The 21,616-nt window shown below is 40.5% G+C and overlaps 1 protein-coding gene across 5 annotated transcripts; it reads left to right on the top strand.

The window, feature by feature from the left end:
• The first annotated feature begins 5 nt into the window (after positions 1–5).
• Positions 6–21,544, top strand: pdcd11 (programmed cell death 11). Of its 5 annotated transcripts, none has more exons than XM_019889079.1 (36): positions 6–77; positions 431–547; positions 739–879; positions 2,425–2,586; positions 3,128–3,289; positions 3,367–3,487; positions 3,582–3,757; positions 4,383–4,490; positions 4,712–4,924; positions 5,028–5,152; positions 5,225–5,285; positions 6,046–6,192; positions 6,289–6,540; positions 7,853–7,969; positions 8,908–9,102; positions 9,239–9,409; positions 9,512–9,725; positions 10,139–10,291; positions 10,693–10,805; positions 12,114–12,616; positions 12,718–12,780; positions 12,895–12,991; positions 13,080–13,169; positions 13,601–13,703; positions 13,783–13,960; positions 15,675–15,731; positions 15,815–15,937; positions 16,050–16,172; positions 16,840–17,008; positions 17,125–17,268; positions 17,343–17,486; positions 17,553–17,803; positions 19,082–19,250; positions 20,130–20,283; positions 20,748–20,913; positions 21,059–21,544. In XM_019889079.1, exons 2-36 carry the CDS (start codon positions 449–451, stop codon positions 21,228–21,230), a joined length of 5,436 nt encoding a protein of 1,811 aa, XP_019744638.1. In that variant the 5' UTR covers positions 6–77; positions 431–448; the 3' UTR covers positions 21,231–21,544. The 5 variants fall into 5 exon arrangements, with proteins under 5 accessions (XP_019744638.1, XP_019744637.1, XP_019744636.1 ...); XM_019889078.1 differs by having other exon boundaries at positions 40–135; XM_019889077.1 differs by having other exon boundaries at positions 43–167; positions 10,142–10,291.
• Positions 21,545–21,616: the final 72 nt, after the last annotated feature.

Here is a 21,616-nt window from a genome sequence, read left to right as displayed (position 1 = left end):
GTTTGTGATTTGCCAGGCTATGGTCTGACCAACCGAGTTCTTCTTCCGGGTCATTGTTATGGCGTGCTGAACAACATGTGAGTTATTGAATCTACAAACGGCGCTTTACTGTGAGCAAACTTCGCTGGACCACAGGTCGCAGCACCTATTATATGTTAAATTCACATGTAACATTGTTTTGTACTATATATTACGTATAATGTTGAATGTAATATCTTCGTATTTTCCACGTGTTGACCATACCCTAGGACGCAGTGTCTGATGTATCACACTGGGTAGTAGTGGTATGGAATACATTAAACCACATAGAAATGTGTTTTAAATGTGATTACTTCCGTTTAATAAACCCGTTGTAGTGTTTCGTAAGACTGATTATCAAGTCAACTCGGAGTTGCAAGTGTCATGATGTGAGCATTATTTTGTTTCGTAGAAAACTGAAAAAGAAGACATGGCATCAACTGAGGAGGACTTCCCCCGAGGTGGGGCAGTTAAGAAGGCTCGTGGAAATAATATAGACTTACAGGTTGAAGTGGACAACCTGTTCGAGGTATCGTTGATCTCCCTTTTATTCAGAGCTGGCATGTCATGCAAAAGACTACATCCTCGCTAATCGCCACTTGAGTTTACATTCCTTTGAAATTGTTCCACTTGCTATGCTTGCTTTCTTTCCAATTCTTCACTTTTCAAGCTGCTTGTTTAGTTTTCCCTTGCTCTAAGTAATTTGTTTCTTTACTGCAGTCTAATGAAAAAGAAGAATTTGAGCAATGGATGGGGGGTATCAAAGATAAGAAATTCAAGAAGCAAAAGACTGCTGTGGCGAAAGGAGATGGCCTGACTCTAAATGCGGATGCAGAGTGTGTGGAAATACTACATAGTAAGGTAAAAACACAATTAAGGAAAGTCACACACATTACAACAGGACAATATACATTCCTAAAAGAAAAGGATAAGGAATGCTGAAGAATTAGATAATATAGCTCCGGTGTCAAACTGATGGGTCCACATCCCAGATGCAGACCTCCAAGTAATTTATGTGGCCCGTGAAGTCTTGCCACTATTTCTGAAAATTATTCGTAAAAATGATACTGACCAAATTCAGGGGCAATTATTCAATACGATGGAGCGACTATAAAAGTTTTCCACATGACACATATTATAAAAGGACCAAGAAATGTAACCGCCTCATGCTCTAGCTATACACCTACACTTTAAACAAATAGTTCAGCTCAGCCCAATTGGTTGTGACATTTAAAAAGCAGTTTGTTCTTCATATGGAGCAAAAATTAATACTGTTCAAAATGTTACTGTTACACTTCTGTTCAGTGGTACCTCTACTTACGAAATCTCTTCATACGAAATTTTCAAGTTACGAAATGCCTCAGCAGGAAAATATCGCCCCTTGTTACGAAAGAAATTTCAAGCTACGAAAGGTAAAAATACAGTATGGGTTCCTCGTCGCAGCTCCGAGTTTCCTGAGCGCAACATACTTCTAGCTGCTCTGCCATTGGCTATCACGGAGCACCATCCTGGCATCCCATTGGCTGAGAGGGACCTTTACCGTATGCCTGTCTGTAGATAGATGAATAGATAGATGTGTGTCTATGCAGCGTCCTCGTCATTTGTCCCTCGGGCCATGTGGCATTCCGCTAGTTTTACGTAAATGTGAATCACCTAGAAAAAGTGTTCACCAATCGGGCGATCGCTCACTATGCTGATGTTTGCCTTGGACATTTTCGAAGTATTGCTAAAAGCCGACAAAAGCAAACGTCCTTGGATCAGTTCTTTACAAAACACCAGGCAAAAACAACTTCTGAGAGAGAACATGAACTAAAGAGGGCAAAAGATGTTGAGTATGAAGTTAAATGACCATTTTTGTTCTTTATTCTTTGTTTTTTACATTATGCACAACTCTCATATATTGTGTAATAATCTAATTGTAACATGTATTTGTTACATATTTTGATGCATTTTTATGCTTTAGAAAACATTTATGTCTGAATTTGGGGGGGAGGGGCTTGGAACGGATTAGAGCGTTTTGATGGAAAAAGTGTCTCTACTTACATTTTCTAGTTCAGAAAATTTCTTCCAGAACCAATTAATTTTGTAAGTAGAGGTATCACTGTATCCTCTGTATACTGTATACCACTGTATTTCCTTGAAAGAAGCCAAACTCTTTGTGTTGAACTTTTCTTTGGGGAAAAAAGGTTTTGTTAAATTCAGCCACTTAAATCTAGTCAGACAAAACATAAGCGGTTCGTTTTTCAGTTTGTTCTTTCCCTGCACTGAATGTGGCCCAAACCGCAAACACAAAATTAATCTATTTACAATTATTTTGGGCAGACTGTTTCACCCCTTATGATAATTGCAAAATGTCACCGTTAGTTTTTTTTTTTTTTTTTTTAATATTGTGCTATTTCTTCACAGGATGTAAAGGAAGGCATGCTGATGCTGGGTTGTGTGAAAGATGTTTCAGACTTTGAGGTGACTGTTGGTCTCCCTTGTGGTCTACAAGGATTCCTCAGCATTAGAAACATCTGCGACTCATACACAAAGCTACTCACTGAGCAACTGGATTCAACTGATGAGGTAGTTAAACTGTATTTCAGTGGCTCTGAACCCTTTTTGCCTTCTGTTACTCCGAGCCTTTTTGTCATTGCCGAACCCCCTCACTCATACATGTTGATGATTTTCTAAAAGCAGAACGTAACCGATTATGAAATTGAATTTTTTCCCCTTGAATGTGAACATTCTTAGGCCTTGTCTTCTTTTTTAACTCAAATTAAAAGTAAAAACAAATACGTGACATTAAAAATAAATCTTTTGTAAATTAAATTAAAACAAGCAGTTTGACTTTCATTTCATCGGTCATCCGAGCTTTGATGAGAATATCAGCTGACATGCAGCTGTTGTGATTTTGGCAAAGTAGCAAATCAATTATTGGATTTTTCCACATACCCCCTGCCATGGGCTAACATACCCCTAGGTGTACGCACACTCCTGGTTTGGACTCATTGAGTGTTGTGTGCATGTTGACCTGTCAGACAAAAGAAAAAAAAATCATGAACACCCTTTGAGTATTTGTTCTGTGGATTCAAGTAACAGAACTGTCTTGGTTTTTTTCTGGCAGGACATTTGTGCTTTGTCACACCTCTTCTATACTGGCATGATGTTGAGATGTGTAGTTGCAAAGTTGGACACCACCAGAGGAGGCAAAATGAGCATCCAACTCTCAGTCAATCCAAAACTCGTCAACAGCGCGCTCACATCAAGTGCTCTGAAAGCTGACATGGCAAGTCAGAAGTCAGAACCTCTTACCCCAGAATCCCTTTGTCACAATTCAACAGTTGTCACTGTTTGTTGTCTCAGGTGTTGAGTGGATGTGTTGAGAGCCTTGAAGATCATGGCTGCATAGTTGACATTGGTGTCAATGGAACCAAAGCCTTCCTGCCAAAGAAAGCTGACAAAGATAAACAGAACAGTATCAATGGTATTGTAAATAGGGATTGTTTTATCCTCTCCCTTTCTCTTGCAATTCCTTTTCAAAGTCACCGATGTGACAATAGTCTTTTTCTTCTTTCCAGAGCTGAAAGTGGGCCAGTATTTGACTTGTCAAATAAAAGAAGTGAAGAACGATGGACGTGTATTGCGACTCTGCGCCAAATCCTTGGCTGTTGGCCGAGCTCTTGCTGAATCCAAACAAGGATGGACCTTGACTAACCTTCTTCCGGGACTTCTTGTTAAAGCAACAGTCAGAAAGGTAGGGAGAGTTTTGGATAATCTGTGGTGTCAACATTCTCGCACCACATTTTATTTGGAGAGCACTTTTCATCTATTAAAAATGCAACACAAAATGCTTTGCAGAAATAAAAACAATCAATTGAAAGTAAACCCACCCCTCCCATCTCTATATGTAAACACATATACACACATAAGAACTCGCCCACCCACGGCGTACACGGATTCACACGAAGCATATTTAGTGAAAGTAGGGAGACACGGCAAGGCACTGAAGGTCAGGCAAGAAAACATTCTGTGGGAGCAATCCACACCGAGAGGTGCAGCAGTCTGTAACCACAGAGGATACCGCCACAGAGACCACTCTGACCCAGGTACACAGGGATAAACTCATTACGATGTGCGTAGCTCCCCAGCCCCTGGGTCCAGGGAATCCACAGGATGAGATCCTCACGAGTGGACCAAACACACCTCTCGCCATGGAAGCTCCCATCAAGCAACACTGAAGTTAAAACTTCAAAAAAATATACCCTTAAAATCTGTTCAAGTTTCACTACACCGAACTGTCTGTATACATAAATCCATGACCATGTATGATGACAAATGAACTCTTGACAGTGCTGAAATCATACAAGCCTGTATTGCAGGTGACCAGAAACGGACTGCTCATGGACTTCCTGTCCTCCTTCCGTGGTCAGGTGGACATACTTCACATGGAGCAAGAGATGGCTACTCATTACAATAAGGGAAGCAATGTAAGGAAGGGTCCTTCTTGTGAGAACAATACATACAAATTCTATGACCTTTTACGACAATGCAATTTTTACTTTTAGAAGAAATTTCAACTGTTGTCTCCACTAGTGGCAACCTCTCCATGCTTTGCCCAGCTAGGTTTAGATGTTCAATTCAGGTTAGACATTTGTATGTCTTCATTTTCGTACCTTTTGCGTTGTGTATTTTTGCATCAATCGTGTAGATGCTGGCCCGTGTGCTGTATCTGGAGCCATCCACCCGCTTGGTCGGACTAAGCTTGCGTGACCACATAGTCCAACCTGAAACTCGAATGAATACCATTCCTGCCTGCGGTGACCGAGTCGGTGAGGTGGTGAAGGACTGCAAGATAGCCTCTATGCACGTCATGTCTGGAGCTGTATTGGAACTGCCTGACAAAACTCTCGCATTTGTACATGTGAGTAGCAATCATGACAATTTCATACTGTATACACTAATTATTGGATTTAAAAAAAAAACTCACCTGAATTTGCCTGATACATTGTTTTTCTTTCTGACAGAGGAATAACCTGAAGGAGCTTAATGAGCCAGCTAATGAGAACAAAGTACTCGCCTTACCCAAGCACACTTGCAGGATAATTGATTTCAGCCCCATTGACCAAATTCATTTTGCTACTCTACGCAAGTATGTGAAATCTTTCTTTGCATCATGCCTCCTTTGTCAGTCAGCGTCCAACTGATTTCACTTGATTTTCAGGACTGTGATTGAAAGAACCTTCTTTCGATACTCTGATCTTCAGGCTGGTCAGATTGTAGAGGTATGTACTGAGACTTGGATGAAATATAATGTGTCTACTGTTAGCAGATGATATACCACTATACTTTCTTGAGAAACTCTTGAGTGATTCTCTTTGAAGATAGATGTGAGAATAGTGTTGAGGAGGGGTGCAATGGGGGGAAAAAAACCTCAGAGTTCAGAACCTATCATGATTTTAAATCTTTTTTCGAATTAAAAAAAATCAAAAATAAAGTAATATTTGTTACTTTATTTTCCATTGGTTTTATAAATCACTTTTGTCCATTAAATAAAAACATTCGATCCCAAATTATTTGAAAATAAAGTGCATTACATGGGCTGATAAGCAGCACATACTACATTACATCACATGACGATTACGTACTTGGAAGTTTTCAACGTGGTGTTGGGGTTTATGATTTTCAAGTGTATTTTGGCATCTTGGTGTTGGAGTGCCCCACCAATCATGTATCCGCACACTTGACACTTTTTGAAAAGCACTGATCTAAACCATGTCCCTAAGTTGTCCTCACTATTATTAGTCCCCTTCACAACACCTTGTACTGGCAGTTATCTACAAAATATAACAATTGTCATGCCAGTTATACTATTGCATTTAAAAAGTATGTACAGGTTGAAAAATTGTACTTATATGGAAGTGGTGATAACGGAACATTCTTGAAAGTAATTTTGAAATAAGTGATGTCCTGTTTGCTGTTACTTAAATTTGATATCCTGTTGTTTTGTCTAGTAACCAAGTCTTACATGTCTCTCCCTTAAAGGGGACAGTGTCTGTCCTGCTGAATCGTGGCATGGTGGTGCACTTGTCGAGCCACATTCGAGGGCTGGTGCCTTCTACCCACCTATCAGGCATCGTCTTAAAGAACCCTGAGAAGAAGTATGCAAAGGGCATGAAAGTCAAATGTCGGGTCAGTCCATTATCGACATCAGGAAACCTCCTGTTAATCGGATGTGTCATCTTTCAAAAGTTGTCTTGAGTTTTATTTTGCTCTTCATGTCCTCAGGTGCTCTCAGTGGACGTAGATAACAAAAAGCTGTATTTGACCCGAAAGAAGGCCCTCATCGAAAGCTCCCTGCCATTATTCCTTAGCTATGATGATGCTCGTCCTGGACGAGTGTCCCACGGTTACATTGTCAGTGTCAAAAACTTTGGCTGCGTCGTTCGATTCTACAACAATGTTAAGGGCCTGGTGCCAGTCAATGAACTCAGCTCTGAAGTAATCGTCAACCCTGAGGACGTCTTCTATGTTGGTCAGGTGAGCTCTTATGATGTGTAGCTGCAATGCCATTATATTTCAGCTAGAAAGTACATTATATCGTTTGTCCTTTGATTAAAGGAGACATGATAAATCAGTTTTTTAATACAAATAGTTGGGTCTCTAGAGTCTCTGCTACGTGAAATTAAGTCACCTCATGATTTTTTAAATTATTTTTTGGGGTAATTCTGTTTTTATTTAGTTTTCACAGATCCAAACCAACTATGCGTACACATCTCACATACGTGCCACAGTTATCCCTTTAAACATATATACACATCTCAAATGAAATCCATCTTTAAAAGGATCTTATCTTCACATGCCTCCAAAATTTAGGCACTCAAAATACAGAACAATAACCTTTTGTGTGTATCATACAGTGCTCCAAATAAAAGAATAAATTGGAAAAATAAGGAAAATAAGATTATGTAAATCACGGTCTAATCACAGAAACATTCAGCCACTTCTCCCATTTTTTGCAGAACACAACCTTTCAAGCCTTAGATTAACAGTTATTATTTCCATCATAAATATCTCATCAACAATGTCTAGCCATTCATTCACAGTTGGCTTTTGAGAGTTGAGACATTTCCTGTTTATGGCTTTCCTGCATGCAGCGCTCAATATCTAAAATAAATAATTATCATGAGAAGACACTTTCTCTGATGTTAAGGGACCAAAAAATTCTTTTTAAAATCTAAGTATTTTTAGAAAAATATGTATGTGTGTATTTATTTTTATGAGCGGTACACTTAAGCCATTCACCTAATAACCACCCCCACACTAAGTTTCTCATCCAATGACAAGATCTCCTTGGCTGGCTTCAGTTCCAGATTGAAAGTGCCACTTTTACGGGGCCATATCATGTCTACAAATTCAAAAGAATGCAGAGTTGCAGTGTTAGCACAGATTAGAGTTACAACTGTGTTAGTTTATTATTCAGGGTGAACTGTTGTGTCCATTAGATAAAATGCATTTATTAGTCTTTATGCTATGGGCACTAGCTTGTTTTTCATATTCTGAGCTCTGTTTTCGCGAGTAGACGTAAGTAGTCAGCAGCTGCAAACACTTGCCGCCAAGCGAGGTGAAAAAGAAGACTGAACTCACTGTTGCCGCAGCAGAATGAGGGCTGGCTCATCGCAGGAGACAAATCCGCGTCTAAAATGAGCTAATTTCACTGTGGCTAGAAATATGTACAAATATTTCTGTAAATTGATCCTTTTATAAATTTATTGAAGAAAGCAAGTTAAGTAAGATACCCTGGAACAGTTTTAAATTTTTTTTAAAAAAAGCTCATGTCTCCTTTTTGAAGGTGTTGAGGGCAAGGGTTCTGCAGTGTGATCCAGAGAAGGAAAAGATGATGCTGTCATTTAAGCCTGCAGCGGAGGGCGACACAGAAGAAATGGGAAAGGCCCAATTTGGTTGTGAGGTGGGAAAGATATGTTACATGTTTTGTCTTTAAAACAGCTGTTATAGAAGTGACATTTGATCGGTCAAACTGAATTTTAAACCCACACACATCCCATTTGTTTATTCGACTTAGATAGTAAATGAAACCCAGTATGTAATATGGTGTAAATGATCTGCGTTCCTATTGCGAATTTGCTAAGCAAAAATAGCTGCGGCCAGCAGCATATTTTAACATTCCAATAAAAGTAGAACGACTGCAATGTCCAATCTCCCCGATAAGGAAAAATGTACTGGTAATCAACTGCTGCTCAAAGTCAGAGGTTATGTAAAACATTTAATAGTTAAAAAATCCCAAACAGTAGTGCACCAAAATTGTGTATTATCTTTATATAAGGTTATTTGTCAAAACATTTTGTTGAATAGTGAACACTGCCAAAAGATTATTTCGGGACACCTAACAGTAAAATAAAAGAATTGAAATTGTGTGGAATTGGTCTGCATTTTTTTTTTTTTTTTTTTTGTCAGGGAATCAGATGCCATTGATATTTGCGCTATTTATGTTTATACACGTTGCCTAATTGAATGAAGGACAATGAATTTTCAGTGGGGAATTGCTTTAGGATGCTGTTTAACACACTAAACTTTATTTATATATTTTTTTCAAGCATTAGTTTATTGCTATTTCAACACCATTGAATTGATCACAACAGGAGTGCTCTTTTCGTCAGTCGAAGCAATCCAGTTGCGATCAAATCAATACCCTGAGATTGAAATGACCTGATTAAATGAGAATATCCACAAGTGTACTTGAACAACTACAACTGTTTGACTGCTTTGTCATGCAGAATAGAGTGATTTTAAAGAGGAAGAAATATTTATTTCTAAATCCAATGTAATAGATACTAGAAACAACTCTTTTTCCTGCTCCATGCGTTTTGCTTTCCGCCTATGTTGTAGAGATTGGAGGCCAAGGTGCTAAAGAAGTCGGTCAATGGTCTGGAAGTGTCCATTACTCCCAATGGGGTTCCTGCCCTCTTACCCACCATGCACCTCTCAGATCTTGTGTCCAACTGTTCTCTGCTGTGGGAGGCCCTGCAGGAGGGAGACACCATTTCAAACCTCGTCTGCTTTCTCCAGAATAAGAATAAAATTGTATCCTGGTTTATTATTGGAACTAAATATATAACCTCAGCCAGGCTTTGATATTTGTTGAAGATTATGCTTTTTTACTGACCTTTTTTTAATGTGCCAAGAGTAGCCTTTTGTTTTCCTTAAGTTTCTCTCCTAGGCTGTCACCAAGAAGCCAATGGTGATCTGGTCACTGGAGGAAGGAGTGGCCGCTAAGGAATTCTCAGAGATCACAGTTGGAATGCAGATGTTTGGCTGGGTCAAGAACATCATGGCCTATGGCGTCTTTGTCGAGTTCCCATACGGCCTTATTGGTCTTGCACCAAAGTCTGTGAGTGATGGGTCGTCATTGGCAGGGAATGTTTTCCTTTTCCTCCTCTGAGACCATCTGTGTTGTGCCAACTGCTGCATTTTCCTGTCTGCGCACTTGTAGGCCATGTCTGATAAGTTCATTGCTGATACAACAACCACCTTCCACGTGGGCCAGACGGTGGTTGCTAAGGTGACAAATTTGGATGAAGAGAAGAAGCGATTCCTGGTCACACTGAAAATTTCTGAAGTCACTTTGCCAGAAGGATCTGCCCAGACTAGACTTATTCATGCTGTGCAAGAAAGACGAGCTGCGACTGAAATGATTGCCCTGAAAGGTGGGACGTTTTGTCTCGTGTATGTGATATAACCATGTTATGCAATTCTTGTGAACTGTCTAGCCTTGCGTGGAAAATAAGCCTGCAATGTATTTGGTGGCCATAACCCAAATCAGAAAATGTATATAAGAAAACAGTTTGAAAGATGTTTTATCAAAATGCTTTACTAGACACATTCTCTGTATTTCATTCTGATTTCACTTGGAGTGGTGGGGGGGGGGGGTAGTGGGATGTTGGCCAGAATAGGGGTGGGATTATGAAAGGCTGGTAAATCAAGGGCCAAAATATAATTTAAAAAACGAATCATAAAGGTCCCCAAAATTGGCGTTTTTGTGAGCTTTTGTTGACTTATATTGATTAGAGTCTTAATATGAAGTTTGTGTTAAATGTCTCACCTCTGTGTTGTTCCTCAGAAGCCGGGGATCTTTACCAGCAGCTTGCTGCTCTGTCTGTTGGCCAGAGGCTGAAGTTGGCTGTGGACACAGTGAAGGATGGCGATGGTTCCACCTTCAAGTCAGATGAATTGGTTGGTGCCACCATACGGGCCAACAAATACCATTTGATAGGTATGTTTTTAATCCTTAAGTCTTAACACTGTATGATAGATATCATCTGATAGGGCTATGTGAAAGTATGAGCCTCACTTGAAATTTTTTACCTTTTTGCCACATTTCAGGCTTCAAACATAATGATATAAAATGGGGTTTTGGTGGAAAATCAAAATTGGTACACAGTCATGACATGGCACAGTATTTTAAACTTTTATTTACATGCGCATTTACATGGCCTTTCAAAACCCAAATATTGGCAATGTTTGGGTTTTGAAAAGGTTATTGACTGCATGTAAAGGTAATCACTGTTGCAATAAAGATGTTGCTTGTTTTCAATGCCTGCGTTTCAAAATAAAATGATTTAAATGTTGAGAAACCACACGTTTTGATAATCTCTTGCTCTCTCTTTGTTGCAGGGATTCAGTTGACCCCAGGACAGAAGGTTACTGCAGTTGTTATTTATGTTGACATCCTGTCTGCCACTGTCCATGTGTCACTCCTTTCCAAGTTAGTTACCAAAAAGAAAACGGTAAGTCACTTTGTCTTACATAAATGTACTATGATATACGAAAGAACACTAAATCTGGATGTACAAAGTATTTCCAGTTCCCACTATGTACTCCAGGAGACTCTCTCCCTCCCGCTTACTACTCAACCCTAAGCTTAGCCTTCAGCCGCATGCTAGATGTGGTTTAATTGTTTTCGAATACACAGACTGCTTTTTTTCCAATGACAATGATGAGGGAATGATACATATGTATTAAAACAAGGCTTGGCTTCTCATTTGGATCTTTTCCAATCGCTGGGTGTTATGACCCTTCCAACTGAGGAAGTGTCAACCGTAGGTCTGGGAGTTGTAGAGGAGCAGAAACTGGTGCGCTACCATAGTTTGGACCATCTAGAGCAGGTATGTTCAGCTGCGGGTCTGGAGGGCCACTGTCCTGCCTGTTTTCCAGCTCTCCCAGCTGCAACGCACCAAATTCAGATGATCAGCTCATCAGCCAGCTCTGAAGCAGTATTAGAACGATCCTGATTATTTGAATCAGGGTTGTTGCAGAGGAGAGCTGGAAAACAGGCAGGACAGCAGCCCTTGAGGACCAAGTTTAGACACTCCTAAACTAGAGTATCACGAGGAGGGACACATGACACAATAGGACGAGATTGGAGTAAACATTGCAGAATTCCCACTGCCTTAGTGCAGCCCGAATAAATACTGGTAATGAATGAACACAAACGATTTATGGCAAAGTTCCCTAAAACCCAAATGAATAAAATGGACACGAATGAATTGGAAGGATGATGGCCATGGTGAGGAACTAGTTTGGCTGCACTAATCGAGACACAGTGGTACCTAGGACACACGAGGGACTGGGGCTGACAAACAACAAGATGACACAAGGGTCTCAAACTCCAAATTCAAATGATCAGCTCATCAGCAAGTTCTGCAGAAGCCTGATAACGACCCTGATCATTTGAATCAGGGGTGCTGCAGCAGGGAGGGATGGAAAACATGCAGGAAAGCGACCCTCGAGGTGCGGAGTTTGAGACCCCTGTAATTTAAACAGTGGGTGGTTAATCTTTGCAAGTGGTGGCCCACCTGAAACTAATTGGGCTCACTCTCCCCTGCAATGATTGGTCAGCTAAGTTGCTAACTAGGGCAACCAATCAGCAAAGAGCATGGGAGAGCTACTGCACACATGCAAAGATTAACCCCCAACACAAAAAAATAAATAAATAAATAACCGGCCATGAAATATCACGGACTGTAACTGTGTGTGTGTGTGTGTGTGTGTGTGTGTGTGTGTGTGTGTGTGTGTGTGTGTGTGTGTGTTTGCAGCTTTCAGAAGAGAGCAAATATTCTGCAATTTTGCAGCACATTGACAAAGACTTAGCCATCATCTCTGTGGAAGACACTGCTCAGCTGACTTTTATTCAAACTCAAAGCCACTTGAATGAGGTCATTCTACCAGAGTCGGTCAAGCTGAGGGAAGGAATGCTTTTGACCGTTGAAGTCGTTGAACCCAGCTGCGAGCAACTGCAAGGGCTCCCTCTATTGTCGTGGAAGCGTGCTGCACCCAAAAGATTGCGAACCGTTTCAGAAAACCAAATGGATTCTGACACTGGTTACCGCTTCGGAGAAATTGTGCAGGGGAAAGTACGGACAGTGAAGCCTACCAACATTCAGGTTGAACTAGAGGATGGAAGCACGGGCTTTGTGCACGTGTCTGAGGTGATGGAGGCTACAGAGGTGTCACAAGGATCCTTCCCCACGTCTTTTGTTAAAGTGGGCAGTGTTGTCACCGGCAGGGTCATTGGAAGACGAGAAGTCAACAGTAACGGGTGACTGCTGCTTATTAATTTTATTACTTTTTTCACATTCTCGAAAGTTCTTTAAAGCTTCTTTTTTCAATTATATATGATCTGTTCTTTGTTTTCTTTAGATTATTACCTATTTCCCAGCCAAGATTAACATACACCTCACCTGAGCTAACACTAATACCCAGGTAAATGACTGATCGTTACCGTTTTGACAGTGGCATGATTGCTCGAATGTAATGTGTTGTTGGTGTTGCCATTACAGTTTTTCACATGTTGCCATTAAACAATTTTTCTCATAGCAAACTGGACAGGAAAATGGAGCTCAAGTCGGTGACGGCTGCAGAGAAATTGAGTAGTTACAAGGTTGGAGAGGAAATTACATGTTTTGTTTCAAAGGTAGGCAAAATTATACAGTTGTGCGTCTGACATACTCTTACCGCAATGCTGAGCGGAGATCTGTGAATGGATTTGTAATTGTCTGCAGTTCCATCCAGAGAGGAAGAGTTTGGAGGTCACCTCTGACCTTTCCATCACCGGGACAGTAGAACTGCTGGCTATGATTACAGACCTGAAAGTAAGTTATTCCTATCAAGTTATACCTAACACTATTGATCAGTGGAATTTAATGTATTTTTTAATATGTTTATTGTTAAAATAAAATTCCACTGGGGAGTTAAAAAAAACAAAACAAACATCTTTTTCACAAACGTCATTACAGTATCGGTATACAGTATAAAATTGGGCACGTGTGTTTGCAGGCTCTCAAGTGCACACGTAAGCAGCAGGTGGTGCTATATGACTGAAACATAGTCAACTATTCACACTCGAATATGCAGTACTGTATAATAGATGAAACAAAAAAACCAATGAAACCAACAATTATATACTGTAAAGATATCAATTTCTGCTGTCAGACAAAAGAAACATGAAAAAGACTACTTCATGTCAACTTTGTCCTAATATTTCTTGATTTTTTTTCTTTTTTTTTTTTTAATGTTATTTTAGGATTCCAGCCGTCTTGAAAAATTGTACAAACTTGGCCAGGCTGTTAAGGCGAAAGTGGTCGAAATGAGTCTCAAACCTCAGCGATTCTTACTGTCACTCACAGGTAGGGCACAACTTATTCAGCAATCCTATACTTATATGATGGAAAAAGGCTGATGGGCTACCGTGTGTTTGTTTTGTAGGCATTCATGAACTGCAGACAGGCAGTATCACTTTAGGAATGGTGACAAGCATACTGCCACACCTCGGCCTTGTGGTCAAACTCCCGTTTGGTTGCACAGGAACTGTGGCCATCACTGATCTCGCTGATGCATACAAGCCCAACCCGTTGGCTGCATTTAGCAAGGATCAGCTGCTGAGGTCAGTGAATGCACCAACAGTATATGCATACAATGCTTATTTAACAAATGTATTTGACCGCCACCACCTTTTAGTCTCAGAGACCATGCAGTATCATGAAATGGTTGAATGTGGAATCTTTCCTTTTTTTAGTAATCTCTTGAGATTTTAGCATTATGAATAGAGTAATTTCAAATTGAATATTTTTTTTAATACTCAAATTGGAGCCAGCTCACCGGGTTTCCTTCAAAAATTGATCAAATCATTTAAAAAAAGTTCACTGATCTGATGTCAACATGGAGCAATATGTCCATTAAATTTATTTTTTTTGTTTACCTGTCTGCTCTTTCTGGAGTACAGTATCTAGTAAAGTATTCTCTATCATTTTGCCCCTGTTTAACAGTTTTGCCAAGCCCAAAGGAAGTAAATGGAGGAGATTTTAGTATGAAACGTTTATATGTTAACAAATGAGCAGAACTGGATTTTCAGTAACACTGTAGCTGCTTTCAAAACATGAAATACATAAAATTATGCTCTCTACAATGTGCTTTGGGTAAGACTAAAATCAGCCCCCCCCCCCCCCCCCCGCGCGGTCCACCCGGCTCGTAAATGGTTGAATGTGGAATCTTTCCTTTTTTTAGTAATCTCTTGAGATTTTAGCATTATGAATAGAGTAATTTCAAATTGAATATTTTTTTTAATACTCAAATTGGAGCCAGCTCACCGGGTTTCCTTCAAAAATTGATCAAATCATTTAAAAAAAGTTCACTGATCTGATGTCAACATGGAGCAATATGTCCATTAAATTTATTTTTTTTGTTTACCTGTGTGCTCTTTCTGGAGTACAGTATCTAGTAAAGTATTCTCTATCATTTTGCCCCTGTTTAACAGTTTTGCCAAGCCCAAAGGAAGTAAATGGAGGAGATTTTAGTATGAAACGTTTATATGTTAACAAATGAGCAGAACTGGATTTTCAGTAACACTGTAGCTGCTTTCAAAACATGAAATACATAAAATTATGCTCTCTACAATGTGCTTTGGGTAAGACTAAAATCAGCCCCCCCCCCCCTCCCATGCGTAGTCCAGCGCTGTATCTTTGCTTTGCGTTGCATAATATTTTTTTGCACAGGCATGTTAATCTGAAAATATCTTGACGTCAATATGTTGTCCCGACACGGAAAGGTGTTTCCAAGCCAAAATACACATAACAAGCAAAAAAAAAAGTTGCACCAACGCAGCAAACTAAACTCAGATATGTTTGCTAGAGAGACTTGAACTCGCATTGGGACAATTTTAACCGTGCACGATTTAGTTCAAGACCATGCTTTGCTCCCTGTTTAAATTGTGATCAGACTAACTGTGATCAGGCTTTGGCCTGTTCCGCACAAGCTGCACTATTTTGTAAGAGTCTCAGTGGCATTTCAGTAAACAGCCACTCACCCAAACGTAAATTGTAAAATGAATACAATTTAATGTGGAATCCACAAAGGCCATAAATAGTGTCTACATGTGTATACCTTCGCAGTCTCCAGACCCCAGCTCAGTTTTGCGGTGTAATGACATCAAACTTTAATTTTGGCTATTTTAAATCATAAAAACAATGGCTGTAATCCCTGGATTGATACTTCTGCTGTCCAGCCGTCCGCGGCAACAGATGTCCATTCATTGTACACATACACACACACATTTCTGTTGTAATAGATCTGCCACATTAAATGATGTTCTTTTATCTCAGGTGTTACCTTCTAGGATTTGAAAATGACAAGTGGCATTTATCGCTACGACCATCAAGGTATGATATCTGACATGTATACACTCAAAAATGTTGATCTGTCCTGAACTTGTAACCTTTTCTCTGCTGTTCCCTTTCTCCAGGTTGAACCCACAGCAGGCCAAGCCAGCAAAAGACACAGAGGTTTTTTCCTTGAAAGATCTGCAACAAGGCCAGTTAATCAGAGGCTTTGTCAAGTCTATCAGTGAGCAAGGGGTCTTTATAAGGTAAGACGGTGCTTCCCTACTGCATGGGAAGCGTCGATGAGCGTGCACTAAATGTGTCGTGTCATGGCTCACTGAAGACTTGAAATGAATGACGACTTTTTGCTTCTTCCAGGTTGTCAAACAGCATCACTGGGAGAGCCGAGCTTCAGCGGTCCACCAAGTATTTTGTGAACAACCACAAAGTCCTCTGTAATCATCTTCCACCCAGCACCCTGCTCACCACAAAGATCATCAGGTGAAATGAATTATACACACTGCAAAGTAGTGCGACAATACGTTTGCTCAGAAAACCTCTGACACATAGTCAAAACTGAGCATTGCTTTTATGCATTGTATCTAATTCTCGTAATTTGTGGTCGCTCCAGACTATAAAAATCCATCATTATAAAGAAAAAGCATAAATTGCTCCAGAATACAAGTAGCATTTTTGCCAAATTTTATTTTACAAAAACCGAGATCAAGATCAGTAGGGCTCGTACTGACAACTCTGCTGTTCCAAAAACGTACATGTTGGATTTATTGAAGACTCAAAATTGTCCTTAGGCATGAAAGTGAGGGTCAATGCTTGTTTGTCAAAATGTTCTTGGGGACTGACTGGCATCCAAACCAGGGTGCACCCCTCTTCTCATCCAGTCAGTCACCTGGTGTAGGTTCCCGCTCAACTGTGGCCTTTTTGAGGATAAGCGGTATTTAAAAAGAAAAAAAAAGAATTGATAGATTATACACATGTATTTGATGAATCCATGATGATGTTTCCAATGAGTGCTTCTTGTCACACAATAAATTGGGTTTGATCGGACTGTGTGAAATGCTACAGCAAACATATTACATTTGTATGGCTCCGTGTGCACAATAGTTTGTGCTCCAATAACACTGCAGCCTTTTCTGTTCTTGTTCTTCAGCATCAACAGAAAAGAAAAGTTAGTTGAGTTGTCCCTGCTCACCGTGGACACTGGGAAGCCAGACATCCTCCCAGAGTCCCTCCATCTGCCACTACGTCTCGTGGGACAGGAGAAAAAGAAGTATAACCTTGAAAAGAAAAAGAAACGCTCACTGTCTGAAAGTGAAGAGGTAACCAAACAGTTGGAAAACATTTCAGCATAGATGCTCGGCATTTGCCCTTTAGTTGTTCTCTTAACAGAAATGCTATGCATACCTAACTGCTTTAACCTTGGTGATATTACCAGAAAAATAATGAGACGGAGCCCCCAAAGAAGAAGACGAAGAAGAAGAAGAAAACAAACCTTGTAGACAATGACAGTGGGGTTGATGTGTACTTCAGAGAGGAAGAGGATCAGGAAGCCAAAGACACCAACCCGGTTGCTGTGAATGTAAGCAAATTGATTGACATTGGTTTTATTTCCATCCTATTTATTCGTGCAAAAATAAATAAATGTCTCGACAGGTTTCCAGTTCATCGGGCCCTTTCAGACTGCAGGTTGCAGCTGGGTTCTCCTGGGATCTTGGCCTCAGCTCATTGAAGCCTGCGACAGCAAACATGCATGCGGACTCAAGTGATGGAGAGGACCAAGATGAGCACAACAGCAAGGTGAGGCAATTGTTTACTTTGTGTTGCAACTTCCAACATTTGTCTCACTACTTCTTTCCTCGTCAGTCTCAGAAGAAGTCTCGATATGAGCTGGAGCAGGAGAAAAAGGTGGCGGAGAAAGCCTTGACGCAGCGGGAGATGGAGTTGATGGACCCTCAACTCAGGCCCCAGGATGCAGCAGCGTTTGAGCGTCTGCTCTTGGCTTCTCCCAACAGCTCGATTCTCTGGCTCCAGTACATGGCTCACCATCTGCAGGCCACCCAGATTGAGCAGGCTCGCGCTGTGGCAGAGAGGGCGCTGAAAACCATTTCTTTCCGGTAAGATTAGACCATGTCGACACAGAACTTTGGTATTTTGGCCACCTGTTCTCACTGGCAATGGAAAGAAAATAGTTTTCATTGCTTGCGTTTGTACTATAAGCTGATGTATTTATTTTTTAATTTCAGCGTGTCTTCATAGTCATTACTTTTGTGTTTTCTGCTTTAACGCTACTTCACTCTCATCTAAGCTTACAATTCTGCCATGCTTATCATCGCCTTTTCTGTTACTGTTTTTTTTTTACCAGAATTCAAGTTTGCTTTCCTTTGTTTTTTTTTTACTTTTTAAAATGTTCTTGCTTCTGATAAAATATGTCATGCCTGTTGTTTTGGCATTTCTGTTCAGATATTGATTTATGATGAAGATTGGGGGTTTTACTTGATATGCAGGGGTGCACATACGGGGTGTGCCAGTACGCATAAACACTGGAAATTGAATACCGCACCCCAAATTTAAATCGGTCACCTCAATTTCGGCACAAATAATATCAGGCCACCCTCAATTCTACGTCAAGTCAGTTGTCACGATTGATTCCGAGGGCCAACTTTAAAATCACAGCGAGGTAATACTCGTTCGTGCACTTGTATTTTGAAGTTGACACTTGCGGCACGTTGCATAGTAACCTACGCACAACCATTATGGCTGCTGACCTCACTCGGTTGGCTCCACAGTAATACGCCAGCTCCATTCGCCTTGTGACTTTGACCAAACATGTCGCAGAGGGGCTGCCGGCGAGACACTTATCTCAGTGTCACTGTGCTGTGGATTGACCTGACATGAAAGTGGGCCGTGGTGCAAAAAAAGTGGATTACAGACAGCTGCCTGAGAGAAGTGTGCTAACCTAGCTGTCTCATCACAGGGTGCTGTACTGCAAGTCAGAGGTCGACAGTTAATTTTTCAAACGGGCATTTTTCATATAGAGCACTCAATTGTGCTCTATATGAATTTAATGTAAATTATATTGTCCTAATAAGCGACTGTTGTGTAGGCCTGGTATAATTATGTTGTTATAGTTAAGAAATAAAAACAGAAAAAGTGGATTCAATTATTTTAAATGACGTGTACACATACTAATGACAGTCCTTGCCCAGATGTGCTCCAAGTCTTTAAATTAAATGAGCTCGATGGGTCAAGAAAAAAAAATAGCAACAATCATCAAACTCTGATGCTCATTTGAGAAACATATCAAATTTATCTGCACCCCTGTTTATTTACACTCTTAATTCTCAGTGATTGTTTGCTTGTATACATGCTGTTTTTTTTTGTTTAATGTCCAGAGAGGAGCAGGAGAAACTGAACGTGTGGGTTGCCCTGCTAAACTTGGAAAATATGTACGGCACCCAGGAGAGCCTCAAGAAAGTTTTTGAGCGAGCCCTCCAGTTCTGTGAGCCCATGCCTGTTTATCAGCAACTGGCTGACATCTACTCCAAATCTGACAAGATGAAGGTATTAAATCCTGTACATAATTTGCATCTATAGGTGTGTTCATACGGCAACTTTTACTCCGGTTTAGCACCGGTGCTGCCCCCCATAGAGCATTCACACGTACAAAGTTATACCGGTGTAGCCCCTGAAAACAGCTTAAACCGGAGCAAGTTTAACTCTGCTCAGAAGGTGGTTTAAAAATTTACTCCGGAGTAAATGCTAGTTTGCAAGGCAGCACCGATATAAAATGGGACATGTGAACGCTACAGGGGTAGACTCACTACGCATGAGAAGAGTACATTAAATACGAGTATTGAATGCATTGCTTTCGTGCTCTGTTGTACTTCCGTCATCTTTCCTTTCTCTCTTCTCTCATCCTTTTACGGTGTCTGATAGACCACAGCGTTGATTTGTCTGGAGAAGTATAAACCATGGTTTATCGATATGTCACAAACAAGGCGGGGAAAAGGAAGTACACGTTACGCATGCGTATGTTTTATTTCTGTATTGTTATCGTATTGCACGGCCGCAGAAACTGCCGTGTGAATGCAAGTGGGGCTGCACCGGGGTTAACGCGCTTCTCTTTAGTAAGCAGCTTTTTACGTGTGAACACTCAGCAAAATTTGCACCGGTGTAAGATATATCGCAACAAAATACGTCGGTGCAGCACCGATGCAAATGTGTGCTGTGTGAACACCCCTTCTGACGAACGAACGGCAAATCAATGAAACAGTTCTTTGTAAAAGATTTATGTTGCTTGAGCTGAACACTGTGTGTGTGTGTATGTGTGCGTGTGTGTGTGTGTGTGTGTCTCTTTCTCTCTCTCTCTCTCTCTCTCTCTCTCTCTCTCTCTCTCTCTCTCTCACTCCCTCTCACTCTCTCTCACTGTGTTTGGGTCAGGAGGCCGAGAACTTGTATAAGTCAATGGTGAAGCGTTTCCGCCAAAACAAAGCGGTTTGGCTGAGCTATGGTACCTTCCTGCTACAGCACGGCCAGAATGATGCTGCCAGTGCTCTCCTGCAAAGGGCACTTAAAAGTCTGCCATCCAAAGAAAGTGAGTAAAATGATCTATAAAGGTGAATATCGGCATCAGATTTTTTTTATAAAGTATCTCACAAAAGTGAGTACACCCCTCACAGTTTTTGTAATTATTTTATCTTTTAATCTGACACTTTGCTCCCATATAGACTATCTCCTAAATGTAATGTAAAATGTTTCAATCTCACTGACTAGTAAGAGTTTTGGTTGAAGTACTTCACAATGCTGGGTGGTCTCTTGTGTTTGATACCAGTTTGTTTAATGCATTGGTAACCTTACAAGGCGGGAAAACGCGCAGTGTCGTTCTACACCGATGCAAACTACTGACACAATAATAAAATATTGTTAAATGATTACTTCTCTGACAGTTCAGATTATGTATTCGGTTTTATTGGCTTGTGTAGGTGTGATTAATTTTGAGTGTTTGTGCCTGCTTACATCCACTTAGACCAATTTTTAAACATTGTAATTTGTCATCAGGCGTGGACGTGATCACAAAGTTTGCCCAGCTGGAGTTTCGTTTTGGAAACACGGAAAAGGGTCGCACGATGTTTGACAAAATACTGACAAGCTACCCGAAACGCACTGACCTCTGGTCCATTTTCATCGACCTCATGGTCAAGCATGGATCACAGAAGGAAGTCCGGTAAGGACAAGTTTGTTTTTGTTTGGATCCCCCCCCCCCCAATTGTTCTACCTAAACATTTCAGCCAGTTCTTTTCTTGATTTCTGAACAGGTTAAGAAAGCTTGTTGCATGTTTACAGTCAGATTCATCTAAATTATCACGCAGGGCCATCTTTGATCGTGTCATCCACCTGAGTGTGTCAGTGAAGAAAATCAAGTTCTTCTTCAAACGCTACCTGGAGTACGAGAAGAAGCATGGCACACCACAAAGCATCCAGGCTGTCAAAGAAAAGGCTGTGGAGTTTGTGGAAGGCAAAGGCAGTGAGGCTGCCAGCTAGAGACCAAATGTACAATCATGCATCTTGTATATGTTTGGTGTTGACGGCTACATAATGTGAATAGTTTCTTAATTGACAGTTGACATTTTTACCGTTGAAATAGATTATTGGAGCTAGAAGACTCAAGCCAACCTTTTGTAAAATGTATGTATTCTTATACCAACCTGATCGGGCTCAAACTAGAATTAAGAATTGAATTTACTCTTTTTAACTCTACTCTCTCTGAATGAGTTTTGCCTGTGTTCAGAAATGAATTGTAGGAAAGCCTTGTTAAAGCATTGCCACCACTCAATAAATTTACTACATTCATGACAGTACATTACATGACATTTTATTTAAAAGCAACAAATACAAAATAACAATATATATTGGTACACATTTACGTA

The sequence above is a fragment of the Hippocampus comes genome, unplaced genomic scaffold (assembly GCF_001891065.2).
Source record: "Hippocampus comes isolate QL1 unplaced genomic scaffold, H_comes_QL1_v1.1 scaffold86, whole genome shotgun sequence".
Taxonomy (NCBI): domain Eukaryota; kingdom Metazoa; phylum Chordata; class Actinopteri; order Syngnathiformes; family Syngnathidae; genus Hippocampus; species Hippocampus comes.
The sequence above is the reverse complement of the archived record's forward strand: the minus strand, read 5'-3'. Positions and strand labels throughout refer to the sequence as shown.

Coding starts and splice junctions, on each gene's coding strand:
- pdcd11 (XM_019889076.1), top strand. Junction 12,992..13,079: donor TTACATGTTTTGTTTCAAAG/GTAGGCAAAATT, acceptor AATTGTCTGCAG/TTCCATCCAGAGAGGAAGAG. Junction 20,284..20,747: donor AAGTCTGCCATCCAAAGAAA/GTGAGTAAAATG, acceptor ATTTGTCATCAG/GCGTGGACGTGATCACAAAG.